At 49.2% G+C, this 23,558-nt stretch overlaps 1 protein-coding gene across 3 annotated transcripts; it reads right to left on the bottom strand.

Moving 5' to 3' along the window:
• Window positions 1-125: 125 nt before the first annotated feature.
• Window positions 126-21,756, bottom strand: CSNK1E (casein kinase 1 epsilon). Of its 3 annotated transcripts, none has more exons than XM_072336914.1 (11): window positions 21,726-21,756; window positions 17,932-18,019; window positions 12,018-12,128; window positions 11,707-11,855; window positions 10,795-11,023; window positions 5,241-5,411; window positions 3,551-3,699; window positions 2,844-3,036; window positions 2,601-2,740; window positions 2,189-2,254; window positions 126-1,664 (listed from the first exon to the last, which is right to left on the bottom strand). In XM_072336914.1, exons 2-10 carry the CDS (start codon window positions 18,005-18,007, stop codon window positions 2,222-2,224), a joined length of 1,251 nt encoding a protein of 416 aa, XP_072193015.1. In that variant the 5' UTR covers window positions 18,008-18,019; window positions 21,726-21,756; the 3' UTR covers window positions 126-1,664; window positions 2,189-2,221. The 3 variants fall into 3 exon arrangements, with proteins under 3 accessions (XP_072193015.1, XP_072193001.1, XP_072193011.1); XM_072336900.1 differs by lacking the exon at window positions 21,726-21,756 and adding an exon at window positions 21,503-21,657; XM_072336910.1 differs by lacking the exon at window positions 21,726-21,756 and adding an exon at window positions 21,214-21,369.
• Between the last annotated feature and the right edge of the window lie 1,802 nt (window positions 21,757-23,558).

Below are 23,558 nucleotides of genomic sequence, written 5' to 3'. Positions count from 1 at the left end.
TAGTTCCATTTTTTCCACTAATTCTACTCATACTCGTTCCTGGAAGTCAAAATAGGAAGGGTTGCACAGCTGTGCTTCCCTGGTGCCAGGCCCTGCTAGGAGAGGAAAGAGGCACAGATGCTGGTGTCACTTTATCATTTTCTACTTTATTACTTCAAATTAACAACCACGATAAAGCTCAAAAAAGTCCAATATTTACACAGGAAAAAAGTACAAAATCCCCCCCAAAGTTCTTCAAGGTTTTTTTTTTTTGTTTGTTTGTTTTGTTTGTATTTTTTTTTTGTTTTTTTTTAAATTACAAAGTAATAAAAAGTTTCGCTCTTTAATTAAAAAAAAAAAAAAAAAGACAGTAAGAGGGGTAAATAAATTAGGAAAAAAAATAAACAGGGAGGAAAAAAAAAAACAAAACCAAAGTGTTAAATAGGAAGGATAAAAACAGACCAACAAAAAGACGACCCAACCTCCCCCCTCCCACCCCCACCCCCCGCCCTGCCCACAACCCACAGGCCCCCACACTCCAGTGACAGTGTGTCTGCTACAGGCCACAGGTCGCAGTGGTCAGCGCTGTGTTTCAGAGCCCCCAAGCGCCAAGGGGCGGCTCGAGTAATCCTAAATTATAGTTAAAAACAACTAAAGTAAAGGGGGGGGGGGGGAAGGGGTTGTGCATGGAGGGTGGATCTCATTGGGGCTGTGGGAGGGGAGAGCAAGAGCCAGCGCTCTGTGAGTTTCTGTGTAGCCCTCTCCTCCTCCTCACGCTCTCTCTGAGGAATTAAAACGAGTTTAATTACAAATTAAAAAAAAACAACATAATCATCATCATAATAATAGAAAAAAACACGCACAGCCAGACTAAAAGAGACCCCCGCTGCAGGGATGGGAAGTGGGTTCTCATCTCCCTGTACTTCAGCTCTGGATGTCTTGGCATGGAGAGCCCACTTGGAACCAAGACGCAGAGAAGCCACCAAGGAAAGGAAGCCCGAGTCAGCGATGAGGCCATTGCCACCATTCCCCTCACAGCTTAGAATTTGTTTAATGCTTGAGAAAATAAATTCTGTTATCACAATTAAAAATCAGACTTCTATCATCGAGTGTGGCTGGAATCCGATTCCTTCCCGGCCCACAAATCTCCTGAAAAAGACAGAACAGAGAAGCAAATCTCCCCCTACCCCTGATCCCCTGCCCTCAGAAAAAAAGGAGAGCAAAGTTAAAATGTATATGGCTAGAAACCATATGATCTGAAAATAATAATAACATTAAAAAAAAAATAACAAAGCAGAAGATACCCAAAGGGGAGGGGAGAAAGAAGGAAGAAGAAACTAAAAGCAGGAGAGGGTACGGGCAGGCAGCAAAGGGCCCAGGTGGGCTGGGGGCAGCTGCACACAGGTTGTTTCTGCACGGCTCCCGCGTCGTCGGCTCCTTGGAGGTGCTCACACTGGGGGAACGCAGGCGACCCTCTCAGAAATGGTTCGCACCATCACGGGGCACAACTCGACTCCTCGTTGGCAAAAAGAAAATCTCTTGTCGTTTGTTGGGTTGGTTTTTTTTTCCTCTTGTGTGTGTGTTTGTGTGTGATTTTGTTGGGTTGTCGTTGTTGTTTTTTTTAGGTTTTTGTTTGTTTTGTTTTGGGGTTTTTTGTTTTTTAAAAGAAAAATACAGTGAAGACACTAGAAATGAATTCAAAAAGAGAGAGAGAGAGAGAGAGAAAAGAAGGTTAGACAAATAAAAAAAGCTCTCCCCAGAAAATTCACTACCAACTGGAGCAGAACTAACCAAATCACCTTTTCTCCTGCTCTCCTGCCAGCCCTCAGTTACCTTGTCCAGTTAGATGAGATACTCTTTAGCTGTGCAAAGTTTAATACTTTAATACTAGCTCGGCACACTCCTCCCCACCATCACAATGCCAGAAAAGCATTCATCAAGAACTAACAAAATGGCTCCCCAGCCCAGCACCTTCTCTACCCTCCCTACCCTCCAGAAAAAAGGGAAGCTACTTTCACACCCAAGATAATTCGTCCCCAGGGCTTTGGCAGCAAACATTGCTCTTCCTCCCAAAGCCAAAAAACACCTCAGAGTAAGGCAAAGGGGAAAGGAAATGCCCCATCCCCCACAGTTACATCAAGGCTTTAACCTAATCCCTGTTGCTAGCAATCCCCTCCTTGCAGGATCCCAGGCACCAGGACTCACTCACCTAAGCAAACACTGGTCCAGTGGCAATTGCTCCTCACTTCCCAAGGTGATCAAATGGCACACTTGTCTACAAAGGAAGAGAAAGAATATGCAAGAGATGAAGACGGAGCATGGACAGCAGAACAGAGGCTAAGCATTCCTCTCAGGTATCACCCTTCCCAAGGTACACTTCAAACCAGTGCGGTCTGGAAGACAACCAGGTGAAAGCTTAAGCTGAGCAAAGCAGAGCCAAGACCATGCTAGGCACAGCTTGCAGAAAGCATACAACTGAAGAGTGAAGCTGTAACCTGGTACCACTCCCCAGTGTGCTGCAGAAGCATCAGGCAGTGTGCCCTCACATCAGCTCTAACAACATCAGGCAAAACCTGCTGCAGGGCCCTTAGTCTCCGCAGAATGCCCAGGCAGGGGCTCACCTGTGATGCTGAAATCCGTGACACTTCTTGCCTCCCTGTGAGGTCGGATGAGGAGACATTGGCAGGAGCTCCTCGATGTAACCTCATGCTGACCTTCCGCTCCCTGTCCACTCTCGAGATTGCTCTGGGGGACGTGTTTCCTGTTGAGGCACAGAAATGCAAGACAAGGCCAGTCAGCAGTTATGGCATCCAGTTGATGAACAGGGGCAGCACACATTACCCCAGCCCTGCCATCCTGCTCACCGGACTGTTGGATTCGGGAGGTGGGGGTGGAGGCCATGGGCTCAGCGACATTGCGAAGGCGGTTGCCAGTGGCTCCAGCAGGTGGGCCAGGAGGCAGTGCTCGTGTGGCTGACCCCCGGAGCTGTCCCATCCTTTCCTCTCGCTCGTGCTCTCGCCGTTCCCGATCCATATCCTCAGGGTTTCGGGCTGCTCCCTGGGACAGAGAGAGAAATCCCACACGGCTGTCAGTTAAGAGAGACAGCAGCAGCAGACAGAAAATCCAGCATGTCTGAACACAACAGGAAAGCACAGCTCCATCCTGTCAACAAGCTCCTCTCACCATCTTCCACTCCATCTAGAGGGCCTCCATTCTCTTCTGTGAAGAAGTACGGATGAAAGCGCATGGCACTACAGCTGCTACCGCAACCTACTATTCTGTCCTTTCTCCCAGTATAAGCTCACTCCTTCTGAGAGGAGATCTCTAACTGTACAGCAAGAGATCTATCTACCGACCCACATGTCCTATCAGATATATAACTGCTAGAACTGTAGCTACGCCCCCTCAGTTAGCACTGTGGAACAACTCTGACTACACCTGGATCCCTTTCCCAAGTTGATCACTGGGAGTAAGTACAAATGACAGGCAGTTTCTGACTTTCCTCCCACATCTCCATGCCATAAAAGCCATCCCCCATCCCACCCAGCCCTTTCACCAAACACACACTCACAAATTTAAGCATGTTCCAGTCAAAGACGTAGTCATAGGAGAAACCCTGACGGTGGAAGAGGTTGCGGAAGAGCTGTCGCAAATACGAGTAGTCAGGTTTGTCATCAAACCTCAGTGAGCGGCAGAAGTTGAGGTATGTCGAGAACTCCGCTGGAGAGAGCAGAGAAAAGCCACTTGTTAGACACTGTTCCCCAACCCCACTGGAGATCTACTACAGCTTTTCAGCAGCAATATGCTGCATCACAATAGCACGAACACAGAGCTGGGTAAGGAGGAAAACAGACTCTGGAGGTTGTAGTGCTCTAGCCACAGAGAAGATGCCATCTGTATTTTTACAAGAGGTAATGCTCACAAATCCCTCTTCTGTCTGCTTCTTCAAGCAAGAGGCAGCAAGTCACAGCATCTGCTGAAGGAGAGGAATGCAGGCCTGTACGATATGAATATGACTGATGCCATTTAGAAAGACTGGAAGGGATAAAATTGTGTAACAGGAGATACATTCAGCTCACTCTTAGTCCAGTAGCCTGTGGTGAGGAGCAGACAGTTACCAAAAAGGAACGCCAGGGCAAACATGTCTAATGCTTCTATTGACACTAGCCCAGTTTCGACCTGTTTTCAGCTCAGGAACTTCCAGATTTTGGTGTTCTTTCTAATTATTTAATAACCCTACGTGGATTTCTCTTCCACATCAGTTCCAACCTCTACTTTAAGCATCCACAACATCTTCTGGGAAGAAGTTCTACAGGTCTCCTACTGTCTGCATGAAGAAACTCCTAACTTTGTTTTGAAGGTGGCAGCTTCATTTGGCTGCTCCAGTCCTTGAACTGGAAAAGAAATCTGCTCCCATCCAAGACTCTGGAAGCACTGTGAGAATACAGACTTCTATTATCTCCTCTCTAACCATCTCCTTTCCAGATTCCAGTTTGCTTATCTGCTGCTTGAGTAGAAGTCACCTTATTGCTCATCATCCTGGTCTTTTCCAGGCCTACTGCACCCATTCTGAAAGAAAGGAAGGACCAGAGCTGCACAGTGCAAGTTGGAGTATGAGATGGCTTTGGGTTTACGTGTACTGTTTGTGCTTCTTCTCTTTCTAGTAATCCTTTACACCTGATCCGCTTTCTTCAGTAGCCACTAAGTGCAAATCTGCTGCTTTCACAGAACCACCTATTGTAATGGGTGCAGCTCACTGCTGAGTGACACCTGTCAGATCAGAGCTTACTAGTTTCTATGTGACACGAAGTCTGAGCCTTCTGCTCCCCCCTCATATACATTATTCTACAGTTGACTACAGTGAATAGCACTTTCTACTCCAGTACCTGGCTATTTCTGGAACTCATCTTGGTTGACCCTAATTCCTATTATCCAGAATAACTCAGGATCATCTGCACATCTTCTCACCTCACTGCTAAACCTCCTTCCACAATGTTTCTGAGATTCTAAAAGATCCTTCCCAGCACCCTCACGCCTCTACTAACAAAAGGCTCAGCTTTACATTAAAACATGTTTTCCCACTTCTGATCCAGAACTGCATCAAAGGTCTCTTTCACTTTTCTTCACTGGTATCAACAGCACATCAGGGGCTGGGCCTTCATTATTCAAGGGCCATGCCCTTCATGATTCAAGACTCCGTGAAGTTTCAGCAGGAGGGCAAGCCATGCAGCAGACAACACAGCCAAACTCAGAGCACTTACAAGGGTACCCTTTGCAGAGCACCTCAATGGGCGTTGACATCTTTTTCTCGCTGATCCTCTCGTACTTTTGGCGCTTGGTGGCAGCCTTGAGGCCCTGCCAGGGCAGTGAGCCCAGGTTGAAATACATGAGCACATAGCCCAGGCTCTCCAGGTCATCACGTCGACTCTGTTCTGTAGGGAAAAAGTTACATGGGACAAGGAGTGAGTGGCAACTAGAACTGCTTTGGTAATTTCACAGCTTTGGAGGTAAAGAGAGAAACAAAGAAATAATCCCTCTCTCTTCTTTGGTGGTTGTATAAGGACAGAAAAACCCTCGTTTAAGGATAGAAGAAAAGCCAGTAAAAATTCCTGTTCATAATGCAGAGTTAAAGTGCTCTTCACAAGAGAACAATAATCTATTTACAAGGTGGACTGGCCTATATCCTCACTCGGAGGAGCTTTAATTCACACAACAGCAACACCGCATGCTTGCTCTTTCCTGTCACAGAGGAAGGGCACCTGCACTTCTCCACCCAGGATGATACTCAGACCAGGGATTAGTCATGGCAAAGGTAGTCATAGAAAGGCAAAGCTCATAGAAACTAGCCCAACACTACACTGTCAAACACATACTCCACTAAACCTGCTGATAATTCTTTACACAGGGCAGAAACAAGGAACTGGTGAGACCTTCTTCAGATAAGCTTCTCTTAACTGTCAGCTCAGCTGTTTAACAGGTAATATTGTTAGGTAATACTGTGCAAGGAAGCTTCTGGATCAGCAGTTTTTCAAGATGTGGAAGTGACCAAAAAGGTTCCCCTCCAAACGACAATGACTATATAACTGACACCACCAGCTCTACTCAGGGCAAGGACTGCCCTCAACATGCCATTATAAGGATCCACTTTCGGATGTGATTTTATAAAAACACAAGAGTTTTGTTTCCCAAACAAAAATACTCCACACTGAATTTGTTCTCTGGGAGGACCAAATCATTTTAAACCAAAAGTTTACTCGAGATGGCTTTGACACCGAAGCTCCACAACTCAGTGTGGGCCTTCCTGCCTCCTGCACCCCCTCCCAGTGCTTTTGTGGATCAGGGGGCTTGGCAAATTAGAAATACGGGGGGAAGGGAGGCAGTGGAAGGAAAAAAAGAAAGTGACCTTGGTTGCAAAAGAAAACAAGGTTCCATCAGCTCAGATTTAAGAGGAAAGCACCTTCAGTTCAAAGCACATGGAATACTGTAAAATGCTATGATCCAAGGCAGAAGCATAGAAGAAAGAAGCCTTGCTGACCCCCGAACTATCTTATATTGAACGTGCTGAAGTAACAGCTTTTTTTGACCTCACTAACTCACTGCCTCAAGTTGCCCACTTTAGAGGGGCTAATGCTTCTTAATCTCATCAGGCTGCTGCCAAAGATAACTACAGGACCGGCTGGGAGACACTTAGATGCTATGGAGGAAGGAAGGAAAAGAAAGCAGCCGTATTGCATTCAGGTGAGGGCTGGCATGCATACGCCCCTCTCAGACACCTGTGTTACCTACCACACATCAAATAAATAAAGCTAAACCGTATTTGATAACAATCTACACAGAATGCACATCCAGGGCCTGAAAATACAGGTGTGGAGGGCAACCTGGATCCTGAAATTTGCCAGTCCTCAATTTACCCAAACAGCAGCTTTAACAGTCCATAATTGCAGATTACCTCTTTGGAGCAGGAACCAGAGAAACCTACTGGACAGAAGGCTAAGACTGCAGTCAGTGGGGGATGCTACAAGCCCTTACTGGAGGCAAGGAGATGGGTTACAGAACTAAATTGGGTGGCTCACCAGTGCACATGATGCGTGCTTCAGCACAGCAACATGACAGAGAAAAACAACCGTAAGCAGAATACCTAATTATTAAAAGGCAGTGTGATAAATGCCTTCCTGTGTGGCATCACTGAAGTCAGTCTTCTCAGGTACATCTCATCACCGTGGTCCACTTAAACAATTTTAGTGGGATTCACATCAGAAAAGAGGCTGAAGCAGCAACATGATGAGTTGTGGCTGCCATATTGCCTTAACAGTACTTACGCAGACCTCAGAACGCTGTGTATTCCTTTCACTCATAGCCACAACTGCAAGACCCTGGATTACACCTCGGGTGATGACAGGGAAGAAATTCACACATTCCATTCCTTTGTTTCATTTTCAGAATCATACATCTCAAGGTTGTTTTATTTTTGGGGGGTGGGTTTTCTTTTGGCCTGACCTCATACACCAACAGCCACAGAATACTGAGTAACAGTGGGCAGCAAAAGAGGGCAATCAGAGTTAGAACAAACCCTCACCTCAATGCACTACGGAAATTTTATTTAACATCATTACTTTCCACTTTTAGAAGCTCAGTAATCATTATTAACCACATAGCATCCCTGAGCAGAAGGCAAACATCTCACGCCACAGACTGAGAAAAGAAAAACCAGTGACGTGAACGGATGCACAGAGCAAGTCAACTAAGAAGCAGGATTACAGTCACGACCTGCACCTAACCTACAGCACCACATCACGCTTCCTCTCTCCATTTTAGTTCAGCTTCTCAGCTCTCCTACAAGAGACAGGGGACTGCTACTTTCGTAAGACAGATCCTCACTCAAAAACCCTTTCAATACAAAACACGAGGTCACCTTCCCACACAACGCAGCATAGCCTCTTGAATCCAACTCACTCTGCAAGCAATCTCCCCCTGCTTAGGAGTGGCACAGGGATATGGTGCCAGATTCCTCCCACTCTTGGGGAGACTCCCAGCCCCGTTCCCAAGCAGGTTCCTTGGAAGGAGCCAAGTCAGAGGTGAGCAGCAGGAAGGCAAGTTGCCTGATGAAGACATGCTTGGGCAAAAGCAGAACCAGGACTGTTTGCCTTGGATGCAAAGTTCATGACCAAACTAGTTTCTTGGCAACTAAAAGCACCTCCCAGTCCCCCAGGCCAGTGCTTTCCTTTCACTCCAATCCTATCCCAAGCAATGCCGTGCCCATGCAGGCCTCCTTAAAAAACAGCTCTTCACTAAGGCTACAAGCAGCCTTAACCAAGCAATGCTTTCCTGATTACACACTCAGACCTGACGCTGCACATTCTCGGACTACACTTCCCCTTTCTCTCCCCATTGCATGACGGCAGCACACAGAAGTCAGAAATGGGTGGCAGCCAGCAGGGTCAGCAGAAGAACTTGATGATGGGTACAGCCCACACTGATGCTGCCTGAGACAAGTTCAAGGAAGAAGTGGCCCCCAGTCCCAGCCCAGCCTGCTGTCATCCGGATAGAGCCCACCAAGACTGTCTCCTGGGCACCCCTAAGCATTTATTTCAGACCTCATGAGTTCCAGAGGGCGCAGGGGACTCTCATCCCTGGAGCATGTGAAAATTGACTGGAATGCGTGAACCAAAGCCTTCACAGTCCACTGACTCCCCGAACGCCAAGTCTCCCACTATGGAAACCCTCTCCAATCTCACCTCCTACTTTTTCCTTGGTCACTGGGAAAAGAATGTGTTTCCTCCAGACATCGGAATGCCCAATCCTTAGCTTGCACATTCAAATAAAGGCATTTATTCATTTGCTATTCCCGTCACATGAATACCCCAGCACCTGGTTCCTTCCCTCTCCCAAAACTGCATTAATGGAACATTATGACAGAGAATTTAGTATCTCACAAGCCCCAAAAAAATAAAAATCAGTGATGGTTCCCATGGCAATGCTGCTAACTCACAAACACGTCTGCCATTTATCCTGTGGCAAGGTCTTGAGAAACAGGAAATTCAACTGCAACTATGACACTCCATCCCCTTTGCTCCAGGCAAGCCACGAAGCCTTTATACGGTTCAGGGCAACTATCTGCAGCATGGAGATAACATACCCGAGACCTGTTGCACTGATCAACTCACACCCAGCATTTCAGAAGCAAAGGGCATGAAGAGAGCAAGCGACTGCTACACTCAGATTGATGTCCTATGCAGTTTGCCCTCGGATTAGCACTCAGACACTGTTTGTTCACCCTGATACACAAGCCAACCACCAGTAGCAAAGGGCTAAGTTAGGGGTCAGATGAATAATAAATTCCTTAAACAAAACAAAAAAAGCCCACAACCAGACATTCAGCATCTCGTGTTCAGTTCAGACAGGGAAGGCACACATGAAAAATAAAAATGGACAGACATAGCAGTAAGAATTATTTTGTGCATGTCTCCTTGTGGCAGTTACCATGGCTGTGGAAATCTTGACCAAGAATTCAATGGAGAGTCAGTTATATATAAGCAGGTCAAGCTAAAATACAAGACCGACTTGGAGAACACTGCAAGAACTATTTTTGCTATGTGAAAGAGGTCAGGAGATCATAGCCCACTCTCAATGCACAACACTCCTCATTTTGATATAAATAAAGCATTTTCAGTATACAGCTATATAGTAATAAGGAAGGAAGACAGTGGGAAATTGCTCTATTTTCTGCAGGTCAAATCTTGCAGATGTTTTCTCAAGAATCTAGAGTCAAGAGGGGAGAACTGAAAGCTTTCCTTAGGAATATTAAGATACAAAATCTTGCAGAGACTGTTAGTTTAAGATGTTTGTCTTCTCTGCTGTGGTTTTCAAATTCCCAGCTTACACATTTCAGAAAGCATCCCAAAAGCAAACGGAGCTGCGAGCGAGCTGTGGTCCTGAATCGACAGGCAAGGTGGTTTCAATTTTTCTGCTCATCAGGTTTGTCAACCAGTAGCAGAACAAAGTCAGCCTGTTCAGAAGGAACCCCGTGGTAACTATGAAACTCTCACACTGGGGACAAAGAAGTCACAGAGAGAAGTAGGTACCCAGTCAGGGAACGGAAAACTGCAGGAGGATTTCATCTCTGCTCCCCATGTTAACCAGGTGTCGTGCATTGGGGCTCACTCTCAGGACAAGCTTGGGTGACTTCAGGAGGTTTAAGTGTCCTGGCTGTGTGGGGGTACCTGCAAAGCCTGTAATGATGCCCATCACCACAGTAACACCTGCCTGAACTGTCAGCGTTACAACAGCCTCAGGCACCAAGCACAGAGCCCTGCTTCCCTACAGCTGCTTCACGTTTACTCTCAGAGATGAACGGGACAGCGTGGCTCCAAAACCTACAAATTCTGAAGGCCCTGACAAAAGCCAATCCTCATTGTTACAAAACCTAGGTGTTTGTACGAGGCAAAGTTAGTGGCAGTGAAGTCAAGAAGATCACAGCCTCACTGCTGAAGTAGGGTTCTGCTGCACTAAGCTGCGCATGAACAGTCTAGTAGACAATTTCTGCTTTCAGGAGCTCAGAGGGCCACAGAAGACAGAAGAGTTGAGGAAGACATGACAATTAAATTATTTGCCTATGATCTCCATGCACGTCAGTAGAAGAGCCAGGCACACAACCCAGTAGCCAGCTAGCACCTGCTTTCTGGCCCATGCTGGCTTCTGTGACAACTCAAACCCCAAATGTGGCATTGCAACCTTCAGGAGAAGGTGTGCCACCCCCCTGCAAGGTACATGTTATGTCCCATGGAAAGCCCCACCAAGGGGCAACAGCAGGCTCACCAATTCCCAGGTGGGTGTTGATAGAAGCATAACGAGCTGTGCCAGTCAGATTCTTGTTTTCCCGGTAAGGTATGTGCTGGTGGGTCCGGGCATCTCGGTACTTCTTGGCCAAACCAAAATCAATGATGTATACTAGGTTGCCTTTTTTACCAAGCCCCATAAGGAAGTTGTCTGGCTTCACATCCCGGTGGATGAAGTTCTTGGAATGAATGTACTCAATACGGCTAATCTGAAGGGGAACAAAAAAAAACAAATGAAAAAAATCAAATTAAACAAAGCAACAGAAATGAAAGTAACCTCACTGTAGCTGCAGATATTAAAAAGATACCCTACCCTATCAAAGAAGGGAAAGGTATTCCTTGCAGAGAATAACAGAGATGGCAGCCAAAAAAAAGGATGACCCTCCCCAACCCCTGGAGGCAACAGTATCTGGAAACAGATTTAAACCTCACACACCATCAGTCCTCAGCCTGGAAAGGTCACTGTTAGCACCACAAGGAGGTATGGGAATTGCCCTTTTATGGATTAAAATTTTGAGCTCCAGGACTGACAGCAGTCAGCTTTCAAGCCTAGCCAGGCCGGGAAAGGAGAGGATCCAGAAGGGTCCTTAGCCCAGGGCATGTGCTTTTTCTCAAGATGGGTAGCAGTGTCACTCATTTACCATGCAAGTAAAAGGATCTATGCATGTAACACACATACAGATGCGAGGGTGAGCAAAAGAGGAAGGAAGGAGGGACAGAGACCAGACACACCCAGCAGTGCCTAGGATCCAGGCCTTCGTCAAGAAAGAAAAACCTGGCATCCACTTGCTGCTAAATGAAAAAGCCTGAGATGTAGCATTTCTTGAGCAGAGGGGAAGGGGGGGAGGTATGGAAAAGGAGAGTAGGCACAAATGCTTCGGAGGAAACTCACCATCTGGTCTGCCAGGAGCAGAACTGTCTTGAGACTAAATTTGCGGGAACAGAAGTTGAAGAGATCTTCCAAGCTCGGCCCCAAGAGCTCCATCACCATCACGTTATAGTCCCCCTCTGCTCCACACCACTTAATGGAGGGGATACCCACTGGGGAAAAAGAAATATTAAGCCACAGAAGGGAGGAAAACTGCTGCATCCCCTGCTGAGAAGGTTCTATGTAATACCAAATCATTTTCTTTCTAAGGCCCTCCAGAATAACTCCCTCTTTCAACCACTCCCCCGGCCCCATCTTTTCCCTCCCTATCTCACCTCCTCCTTGCATCATCTTGTAGAACTTGCTTTCAATGTGGAGCTGGGGATGCTTGGTTTTGACACATTCCAGTTTGATAGCCACCTCTTCACCAGTCGCAATGTTGGCTCCTGCATAGAGATGAGAGTAAAAGGAAGATTTTGCAGGCCTCCGCTGAAGCTAAACACTTATAACAAGGCCCATGCAGATGCCAAAATTTCTGGGTAAATCTGAAGGTTTGTTCTCTGCAAAACAAATGAGATTACTTAGCTACTTGATACCATGTTTCCAGCACTGCCATTTGCAGAGGAAGGCACATGACCAGTAAGCCAGCTCAGATCCTACGGACAGGCTAGGACAACAGGTGCCTGACTTTGTGAGGATAATTTGTATCAGCAGTAACTATCCCTAGAAGTTTTAGCTGACCATATTCTTAGCCTCCTGAACACAAGCCAGCCATCCAGGCAGTGATACAGAGTACATCTTCCTTGGTAAAATTACTGGCTACATCAGGTTCTAGAAGCCACACACTTCAACAGGGCCAATTAGTTCAGGAAGAGACACTGCTGACATTCCCAGCTATCTCCGGGCTCTCAATACAGACAGTTCACAAATCTCCAGATTCCCTCTCTCCTGAGGATTTTATTAATCTATTTAATCTTTTGCCGATACAGAAACATTTGCTACATCCCAAATTAGAAGCGTAAAGAAGTAAACTGAATCCAGTAGTGAATTAAGCTACTCAGATGTCTTTTGTTGAAGGTACTGCTGGCAAGTTTGTGATGATACAAAAGCACCTCCCCACACACTTCCCCTCAAAGAGAAGTGAGCCGCCAGCCACGAAAGCCAGCACTCTGGTCCCAAAAGGCACTGCCAAAGGAGGAACAGGCTGATCCTTCCCTCCTATTAGCGGAGAGGATTCCAGATGTTTCACATCATCCTAAAATGGAAAGAACAAAGATCTGTACACAGGTCACGGGAATGACACTTAAAACTTGCTTCTCTCCCCTCTTCTCATGCCTGCTTGGAATACAGACAAGTTCTTCCACGTATCAGGAACTGTTACAAGTTGCACTCAAACACACATCAGAGAGCAGCTCTGATTCAGAGCAGCTTCTCAGCACTGCTCCAAAACACACACGGGGGACACCACAAGGTGAAGGGGATGTTTTGTAGAAAACCTATGGCACACTTTGGTAGGTCTGGTGAATTCATGCTTCCCAATCCCTGTGTACAGAGTCAAGGTCTTAACAAGAAGTCCACAAAGGCAGCTGCTCTATCAAAAAAAGGAGAAGTTCATGCATCTCGATTCCTTCTCCCTCTGGATACTAAAGGTGATCCACCCCTTGCTAAAGGGTTCAGGCACTGCTTGTACACAGAGTTAGCCAAGAGCTCCCTGCTAGCAACAAGACGTCACCTAGATATTACAGCATCAGGTCGAGATAGGCGAGCTGCAAGGAATTTGAAAGAGAGGAACAAAAACCATCAGGGCCTGGAGGGATTGATTTACTAAGGAAGATTAAAAGAGCTAAATATGTAATGTAGACAAGAGATACGACTAAGAAGGGTGGGGAAGAAGAATGGGACATGACAACAGACTGCAAATATTTGAAGGCTGTAAACACTAAGGAGGGAGAGGAATTATTTAGGGTGCTTTGAGGGAGGGGAAGGAGGAGGAGCAATGGGATGGATTTAATAATGGCTTTTACTCTGAAGACAGGCAAACAGAAGGGGGAAAAAAAGGCATCCCAATTGCTAGAGCGGTGTGTTTAAGTGTGATCTTTGGAAGAAGGCTGATATTTTCCACTTAAAAGACTGCTGGCCCACAAAACAAGTCTGTGCATTCTCTTCACGCCACACAGAACCCTTCTTACAAAGATCAGGAGTGGAAGGGGTTAAAAAAAGAACAGCAGAAGGCACTCAGGCCACAGTACTAATGTGGCCACAGACTGGTTATCTTCCTTTTAAATTCGTGTTCAATCACGAGACCTCATTCAGTGTGGAAACACCCAGGATACCCAGATAGACAAAAGCATTTCCTTCCTTTCTCTTTCCCTTGCTTCTGAAAAGATTTTCCTCCAAATCCTCAGCAGCAGCTCCCTCATCCCTCCCCTGGGGGATTTCTCCTTCTCCTAGTCCATCTGCTGACACACAAGCAACAATGACTCTCGTTGACTTCTGGCAGCGTTAGCATTTTCAATGAACCTTACCCCCCAAAGCTGAACAGTGGCAAGATGAATGCGTTCTCATCTCCCCACTGCCCCGAGTATTTAGGAAGATGACAATGCATCCATTTACAAGGCTGCTTGCAGGTGGGGGGGTGTTATCTGTAAGCACATAAAGCAGGGGAACAGAAGGGGTGCAGGTGGGTACATGGGAGGGGGTGTTAAACATCATGAAAGCTTCAATTCTGCAAAATGTGAGTACACCATTCGGCATGGCCTCCAGACCCACAGACTCCACAGCCCAAATGCTTGTGTTAGTCTCTTAGAGGAAGCAGAAACTGTGGCCTACGACAGTAAAATGAGGATGAATCAGACCTAAAACAGGGCGGTTCTTCGCTGGGGGTGCACGTACTTCACACTTGCAGATCAGCCCCCCCACCTCAAGTATCTTTAGATTGCTCCCTCGGCCATTTTTTTGTTTAGAGAACTAGCAGACAGCAAGAATCCAAAGCCAGGGATCTCTCTCATGCTTTGTTCAATGCCTTAAGCCACCATCTTTCAAAAGATACAAACAACAAAAGTAACAGCTCCTTCTCCAGACTGAAAAACAAACCCCAGACAAACACAGCAGAGCTTGCCTGGCTTCAACCAGTCGAGAGACGCATGTAGGATCAGGGATAATTCCTAACATCCACCCCCAGTCTCGCTCCGCTGTGGGGGCTGCACAAACACTACTCATTCATCACGAGCTGTTTGAAACGGGGCCCTGGGGACAGAGGATGTCACCTGCTAAACAGGATTTTAAGAGCAGAAGCCTCGCTGCATGTCTGATACAGCAAACCTTCCGCATTGAGCAGGACAACGGGCTCTCCCCACCGCCAGCTTAGCGGTGGAAGAAAGGAGGGCTGTGAGCAGATGGGGGAAGTCAGAGGGCGAGAGAGAGTTAACAGTCCAGGAAACAAAGGAAATCGTTCCCCTCCCACCGAGGAGGAGCTTGCAACCAGGAACTGTCCAAAGCCCTGTCCCGGCATGCTTTGTCTTCAGCACAGGCTTCCCCTCCATCACCCTCCTCCCCACTCACCCCAAGGGCTCCTCTGGTACACCCCAGCCATCTGTATCAAAGGCAGCACCACAGCCAGGCCCCTTCACTGACACCCTGACAAAGCAGCTGCCTCCCAACAGCCCCAATGGCCCTGTGACTCCTCTAGGTTTTGCTCTTCCCTGGGGTTTCACTCTCCTTTTCAGAGGTGAGCAGGTTCAGGCCTGCTGCCATCTCAATCCCAGTGCCCGTCCACCCACCGCAGGGGAAATCTGCTCGGCACATATAACCCTCAAAGTAGAGCACAAAAGCAATGGATTGCCATTATCTGAATGATCTGAGCCCCAGATTATGATTAACAGGAACCCTCCATTTGTGTGTGGCCGTGCGGAAATTCCCATTTTCTTCTGGCAGGAAACCCAAAAAGAAATCCCAAGGAGTAGAGCACACAGTACCCATACATCACAGAAGCACCAATATCCCAAAAAAGCTGGGAATAAAGCATCCAGTCCAAATCAGCCTTCAGATACAGACAAAACTCATTTGTCTCTGCTCCATCTCTACTCCTTCATGAAGGAAACCTAGGGGTGGATCTGGTGCAGGAGAGAAATCCTAGTGAATAAGTCTCTGTCTGCAAACCAGGCCGTGAGAGGACAGCATGAGCCCAATCAACAGTGCAGACTGTGATCCTGATCCCTCCAGGCTGGGGTGTCACCCTGGCTCCAACAAGTCTTGCTATCACTGCTTCAAAACAGGCTGGCCTGCACCTCAGTGCACATCACAAGGGCTTTGATACTACATTCGAGTGAACCCAGCCACTTGAGGCTCCTCATACTGGGCACTGGAGCTTCCCTTGATGCTTGTGTGGCTTAGTTATGGGCAAGGAGGGGACAACCCCTTCACTTGAGCCACTGCTTCTCCATGCTTGCTTTGTACAGGCATGCAACCTGCTACATGATGCAGAAATGCAGAATCAGGCCTTCCAACTCAGTGTCTCCCTCCTTTCTCCGCACGTATCCCAGATGTTCTACAAGATCACAGCACTTTCCAGTGCTTTGGAAGGGTCTGGAAGGCTCTGAGCCCAAGCACAGGCAGAAATTATGCATCCAGGCTAACAGATTGTCACCCTTTGATCCCTAGAACCTGGGCGTTGCATGCACTGTCACCTGAGACACTAATGGGCTGCAGAGGAGTGACAAGCAGGAAGGGCTGCAGTGATGGCATCACATAGTGGAATTGGGACCCCCAATACATTATTTATCACCTTTGTTCGTGCTCTGGATAAAGGTGGCAACAAAGCCTGCTACCAGTGATTCCCACAGGGTACTTAATCAAGGGTAGCTGCCAACACCAATCAAGAGAGAATAATAAAGCAAGAGAGAGATGGAGATAAAAGCCAGAGGTAGAAAACAGGTGATTTACAAAATGAAGCAAAGTAATCTGAACTAGAGGTATTCAATGAAGGCAGCTGGGGGAGGGGCAAAGAGATGAAGCAGAACCTGGAAGAGACCTCACACAATACAGCTGACAGCATGTTAAGGCCAACTCTGCAATGTGATACAGTGTTGGTGATGGGGGAAGCCAAGGAGACCCAAAGCAGCCCATGCAGAGGCATCGTGTTACAGACCGCTTAAGGGTAGCCCTTCTCTGCCCAGAGCTGGAAATGCCACACCTAAAATGCTGTGTAGGCTCCAAGCTGCTCAGCAGATGGATAAACTGGGAAAAATTGGAAGAACAGCAACAGTGAAGAGCAGTGGATGTAGCGGGAAGCAAAATACGACTCAACTGAGCAAACAAACAGTCAAGGAGCATATGATAACCATCTGTAAGTACTGAAAGGGTACAAACACCAAGAGTCTACAGGTCCATTCCACTGGCTTGGAGGACTACAGCTTCAAAGGTAATGGTGCAAAGTGGACAACAGGTGAAGCCACTTCAAGGATGGTTCTGTCATGTTTCTGGATAGCCCTGCCCCTCCAGCCCCACAGAGTTGGCACCAGCAACATCACTGGGCAAAGCATCAGGGAATACATGCACATACACCTCAGTGTGCTGGCTTGGAGGTGCTTCTCCCCAAGTGCTGTGACAATAGAAAAACCAAGAGTTTCATAAGCTTTGTCCATCGACCCCATGCACCTCCCAGCTGAGGCTACCCCAGATGATAACTCTAAATTCTTCCCCACCCATGATCTACTAGATCTGGGCCCCACAACTTTAGCCAGGACAGCCTCCTCCCCAACCTGTTTTACACCTCCCTGTGTCAGGCCTCTCTCTTTTAAGCGCTGGACCATCTCTCCCACTGGAGCCTTCCACCACTCCATTCCTTTTACCACGGAGGAAAGTCCATCTCCTTCCTTTCCACCACCCACTCTGAAACGTGGGTTTATACCCACACACCCAAGCTCAGTAAAAGTCAACAGGAGAGCTGGAGCAGGGTGCATAACAAACACACTCTCCATAGTCCAGATCTAGATCAGTTTGACCAAATGTCACCGTGTCTCCAATATCTGGGAGGCAAAGCGGAGCTCATCCCATCCTCTGTGCCATCAGAGGATGGGCAACAACTGGCACTATTTCCTGAAGCTTTTTTTCTTCCCCATACCTCTACCATCTCCAGTCTTACACGGTGCTAAAAATATCAGCGGGCAAATATATATTTATCAAACCAAAAATAACGATGCAACTGAGAAAAACAACCACGCAGGTGGAAGGACACAGACTGACACTCACCTAGGTAAATGTCTCCAAATGAACCACTGCCAATCTTTCTGCCCAGCCGGTATTTGTTCCCCACTCGAAGCTCCATGGTTTAGTTGTGCTGAGAAAAGAAACACAGAAAGTCAGAGCAGAAACTGGAACTGAACCAGCATCCCATGGAAAACTGAAAACGAACCCATCAGCTACACCCAGCACTCACTCCAGAGGTTGGGCACAGCTCCTATATCTCAAAGTACTTTGCTTTCTATGCAGAAACTCAGATGTCCACGAACAGCATGAGTTAGAAACACTGCAGGAACACAACCCACTCAAGAACATCATCTGTGTTCCCAACATGGAAATGCAGAAAGGTTGAACCTCTTTCTCACCATCTTCTTCACAAAGCTGGGGAAGGAAATCTCTCCTAACAATGTGCCAATGGGTGACTGCTTCACACTTTAAGGAGCACCTCCCTTCACGGTAACCTAAAATAAGCTGCACCAAGACACCCCTAGACCCATGGGACAACAGGAGGGACAGGCACACGGCTTCTGAGAAAGAATTCTCTGGCCCAGCACTACACCAGCACCACAGCTGCAACAAAGTGTTAGAACCAAGGGCTGTGAGACAGACTTGCAGACTCCACCACCCCTAGGCGGAGGCTGGGGCAGCAGGAGATACCACACAGGAGTGAGCTCTGCGAGAGGCAGGTTGGGAGGAGGACGGCCATTTGCTTATCTCCACGCACCTCTGCTGATGCCATCAACAGCCTCCACGCCTGTGCTACCCACCCAGGTGTGCTGGCTGCTTGTTTGCAGCCTTCCCCCGGCCTTTTGCCCCAGCTGATCAGCTCACCCTTTGACCTGCTACACCTGATTAACGTAGCCAGGCTCAGCCTACTCATCCCACAGAGAAAATCTAGAAGGTAGGAGGCTCTCAGCCACACGGTTTGTTCCCCATCCCACCCCAACCAACCCTCCTGCAGCACACACCCCTATTCTGTCAGGTCCTTTTTCCCTCCCCACTTCCACGGACACCAACTTGTTCTAGGAAGCAAGCCAATGAGCACGGCTCCTCTTAGAGGCATTTGCCACACTCTTGATTTATGCAATGCCACAGCATTAGCGTACAGAACACAGACACAGAGTCTGCTGGGGACAGGAAAGGTGAGGAATGATTCATGTTTTCACAAGTAGGTGAGAGGAACTTTCCCTTGCTGTAGCTGGATGGGAAGGAGGCATCACCAGAGCAAAAGACAAAGGTGGGCAGAAGAAATGGCTCTGAAATGCACACACAAAATAATCCTAGCTACAGGATTCTGGGCACACCATAAACCCTGAGCTGCCCCAGGAGGTGGGATTACAGGAAGAGGAAGGGATGTCAGGGAAAATAATCCCATCAAGGCATTCAGGGGACATTGCGAACCCTGAAACCAGGCACAAAGCACACCGAGGTGGAGTTCCCTCGCCTCTATTTACTTATGCGTGTGTGTTTCTGTGCATCTGAGGAGCACAAAACCCCACGGCTATTTCTGACTTACTAGAAGGAATGCAAGCAGCACCTTGGGAGCCACAGTGGGAAGGCAGCAGGCCTGGGCGAGGGCACAGTGAGTAGACATGGTTTCCAACTGCTGCCTGCTGTTCCACATCACCACGTTAACATACATCCGACTTGCTCGCACTCCTATGCCAGCCAAAGATCAAAGGTCCCAGGAACCCAACCATCACAACAAGCTCCCCAACCTAGCCACAGATCCCAGCAGGGTCCCACCATACCTCGGTCTCACCCTTCTGGGACAGCAAGGAGCCAGGTTAAGGAGGGTTCCCTACACAACCAGGCTGTGGCCCTTCTGGCTGATTGAGCAACAGGCTCCAAAGGGGAATCTAAAAAATGCTCCGGGGTGAGGGGGTGGGAGTGGGGAGCAGGATAATGGAGTGAAAAATCATAGCCGCACAGCTGTCACTCTGCCTTATCTCCCCCCCCCCCCCAGCAAAACACAAGTGTGCTTAGGGAACAAGGCGGGGGGAGATGATGGCTGGAGGGCAGCCATGGGGATCTGTGGTATGGGGGGCACGACACCCCCGGCAGCAACTGCTTTGGGAGTCCCAACATCCGCCACATATGCTGGCTGCCTCCCACTCCGTGCACCACAGCCTTCCTGCCCTTATCTCGTCTTCGGGTCTACTATTACAGAACGAAGATCTCGCATATACAATTTATATTGCGATATTTAAGAAATTACATCACTCCATGTATTATTTATAGATGCTTACAATTAAAAGTCCGTGCGTTGTTCAACACCCCCCCCCTTCCATCCCCACCCCAACAGACCTGACCCCCTCCAGCCAAAACAAGCGCTCTGAAGGCTGTGGGTCCCTTTAACCCATTGCGTTTGCCACACGGGATTAACACACCACCACCTCAAAGCAAAGCGTGCGCTCACGTTAATATCCACCTCACACCTACAACATACTACAAATACTACGTGTCGCTCCCCGCACACACACACACACACCATTTTGCACCAGGGCCCCTTTATATAAGATAAAATACCCACGTACATACACAAAGGCCATTATATAAAGGCAGGATAGAGCCGGTCTCGGGGCTGTGTGTCCGACGCCAGCCATTTCGCAGGGCAGAGCGTCACCTCGGCCCCACACCTGGGCACTGGGGGGGACACGAAGGCCATACAGCACCGAGTTTGGCGGCCACATAATGGAGGCTGCGAGGGGAAGTGGGAGCGCGGGGGGTGCCGTGCCCATAAGGGCTGTGCAGGGCTTTTATTTCCTTGTGTGTGTGTGTAGGAGATAAAGGAAGGGGTTGGCAAAACACAGTCATCTGAAACGGGTTTTTAATAATCAAAATCAAAAGGAAGGAGGGGGGAACAACAAAACAATCGGGAGAAAGAGGTAAAAATACGGCATTTGGATGGAAACGCCAGCCAGCGAGCAGCCCCCTCCCCTCCCTAAGCCCCTTTCACACTTACAAAGAGGAGAAGATCTGGCAGATGGGAAGGGGAAAAAAAAAAGAAAAGAAAGAAAATAATAAGAGGCGACGCGCCGAAGACCACCTTTTCGTTAGAAATAGCCACAAACAGGAAAAACAAGGTTGGGGGGGGAGGAAGGAATATAATAAATAAATCTCTCCTGACACCCCCCACCCCCTACAGGCACAACACGGCCCTACCCGGGCTGTATTTTCCGGGTAGATCACACAAAGCGACCACCCCCCGAACGGCAGCCAACTTCCCGGCCCCCCACCCCGACCCCACCGCGGTCACCCCGAGAGCCCGACTCCCCCCTCCGCTATTACCTCCGCGTCCCTACAACGGCCGGGCCCCGACAGCGCGGAGCCCCGAGGGACAGCGGGAGAAAGAAGGGGGCAATGGGGGGCGACCCCCTCCCCGCACCCCACAAAGGGCCTTTTGTCCCCGCTGCCCCCCGGCCCGGCGCATCGCGCCCTGCCCTCCCCTCCCCCGCCCCTCCTTCCTTCCTTCCCTCCCTCTCTCCCTCCCTCCCTTCGCGCACACAAAGAGCCGGAGGGGCCGCCTTTCCCCCGGGGTTTGCGCCCCAAGATGGAGGCGGGCGCCCCCCATACCCACCCTGGAGGGAAGGGGGCCGTGTGGGGCTGCTGCTCCGCCGGCTGTCAGGGGGCCAGGCGGCCGCGGCGGGGAGGATGACGGAGGATTGGGGAGGGCTGGCGGCGGCAGTGCCCGGCGCGTCCCTCCTTCGCTCAGGCTCAGCGCGGCGCGGCGCTGCCTGCCGCCTCCCGCCCGCTCGCCGTCCCCTCCAGCCGGCGTGTGCTCGGCACAGCCCGGCGCTCACCCAGTTTCCATTGAGCCCTGGAGCCAAACCCACTGATGTCACCCAGCGCAGCCCCGGCCCTCCTCCTCCTCCTCCTCCCGCCCGCCCGCCGTTAAAGGCACAACCGCTCCTCCATCCGCCGTTCGCTCAGCCCGGGCCTGGCCTCATAGACGTTTCCCCTCGGGCGGGCGGGCTCTCCTCGGGCTCTCGCCTGTCAGTGCTCGGCTGTGGGGAGCGAGAGCCCCACGGCCGCCCCATTTGCTCAAGCAATGGTGTTCTTTGGCTCTAGATAGTAAGATATAATCGAGTTTTGTGTGTGCAGCCCCACAGTTTGCTTCATCGGGGAGCCCCACGCCACCAAGCATGGTGGGCTCTGTCGGGACGGGGGTGTGAGGGCAGCAGGCAACCCCAACCGCAGGCAGTGCAGCCCACACTGAGCCCCCATGATGGCTTTTTGCATGGAAGGTGCCATCGGGATAACCCAGAATATGTCGTCCATTCCTCTTCTTGCTGTCCCTGGGGGAGATGCAGCCCTCGGGGGCGAAATCATGAGGTGTGTGCACGGACACTTCAGCCGCCTGTATTTTAATCATTTAGGGCTTAAAATAATAAGTCTTTAATTAGAAACGTTGCCTTAATTGAATTGTAATCAAGTTTTTTTTTTTTGTGTGCTAGTAGCCCAGCTAAGTGGGTGATCTAATAACACCCACCTCCTTCTCTCCAAGCATTGCCTGGTTACACCTCTTCTTATGGAGCCATGCGTACTGGAAAGCCTGGGCTGGGGGCTGGGGGGTACTGGTGGATGGCAGCTGGGCATGAGCCCTCACAGCCCAGCAAGCCAACCGTACCCTGGGCTGCATCCAAAGAAGCGTGGCCAGAAGGGAGATGGAGGTGATCTTGCCCCTGGAGATACCCGAGGTCAGGCTGGAGGGTCTCTGAGCACCTTGATCGAGCTGTGTGTATCCCTGTACATAGCAGGGGAGTTGGACCAGAGAAGGGTTCTTCCAACTCGAAACGATTCTATGATTCTATGGAGAAAGCAGTGCTGCTGAAGCTGGGTGTGCAGAGGATGGGATGCACAGGGAGGTTCTGTTTGCAGGCCCTTTGGGATCTGTTCTCACAGGAAGATCCTTGGGCATCCCCTGGTACTCACACTACAGCCGTGGGCTGCATCTCACGGAAGCCGTGCCCTGCTCTGCTGGGTGCCTGGAGTGGTTGGAAAGGTGTATGATTTTCCATGACCAGGGAGCTGGAGCACTTAGCGAAACGCATGGGTAAACCGAAGCCCTCCCCAGGGAAAGCTGAGCCCCAGTGACCTGGCAGACCTCAGTGTGCTGCCAGATCGCATTTGGCAGCTCTGCCTGGCCTGCAGTGAGAAGATTCCTGTTTCATCTGCTATCCAGGGAAGGACATGCTGCTTCAAAGACTGCAGCCATATCTTCACAGAGGCTTGCCCATGCTAGGAACTCACAGCTTGATGCATCCAGCAGAGCAGAACTCCAGCAGCCCCAGGGTCCCCACGGTGACTTCCCACCAGGCCAGGGCCACTTCTGCTCATCTCACCCAACTTACTCTGGGTTGCACCTCAGCTGCCATCCTGCCTGTGGTGTAATGGAGGCACAGGGTGAGCGGTGTGTCATGAGACCCACAAGGTTTACTTTATCATGCTCAAAATGCTATACAAGGGCAGCGCTAATGCTGCAAAATCCTCAGACCCAAAATGGGGTAAAAGAGGAAGGATATGGATTATGGTCCAGACTGTGTAAGACCTCATGCATTTCTTGTTCCAGGATTCTTGCCCAGGTTGGCTGGTGATCATTTAAGGGTCAGCTGTCTGATATCCTGTTCTCTCTT

This window comes from Excalfactoria chinensis, chromosome 1, assembly GCF_039878825.1.
Source record: "Excalfactoria chinensis isolate bCotChi1 chromosome 1, bCotChi1.hap2, whole genome shotgun sequence".
Classification (NCBI taxonomy): domain Eukaryota; kingdom Metazoa; phylum Chordata; class Aves; order Galliformes; family Phasianidae; genus Excalfactoria; species Excalfactoria chinensis.
The sequence above is the reverse complement of the archived record's forward strand: the minus strand, read 5'-3'. Positions and strand labels throughout refer to the sequence as shown.

Bases quoted from the DNA above. Each gene is read 5' to 3' on its own strand.
- CSNK1E (XM_072336914.1), bottom strand. From the start codon at position 18,007: ATGGAGCTTCGAGTGGGGAACAAATACCGGCTGGGCAGAAAGATTGGC. The intron at 5,412-10,794 runs GTGAGCCTGCTG...TTTTCCCTACAG, and splicing joins CAACACCCACCTGGGAATTG to AACAGAGTCGACGTGATGAC. The intron at 3,037-3,550 runs GTGAGTGTGTGT...TCTCTGTCCCAG, and splicing joins ACTGGAACATGCTTAAATTT to GGAGCAGCCCGAAACCCTGA.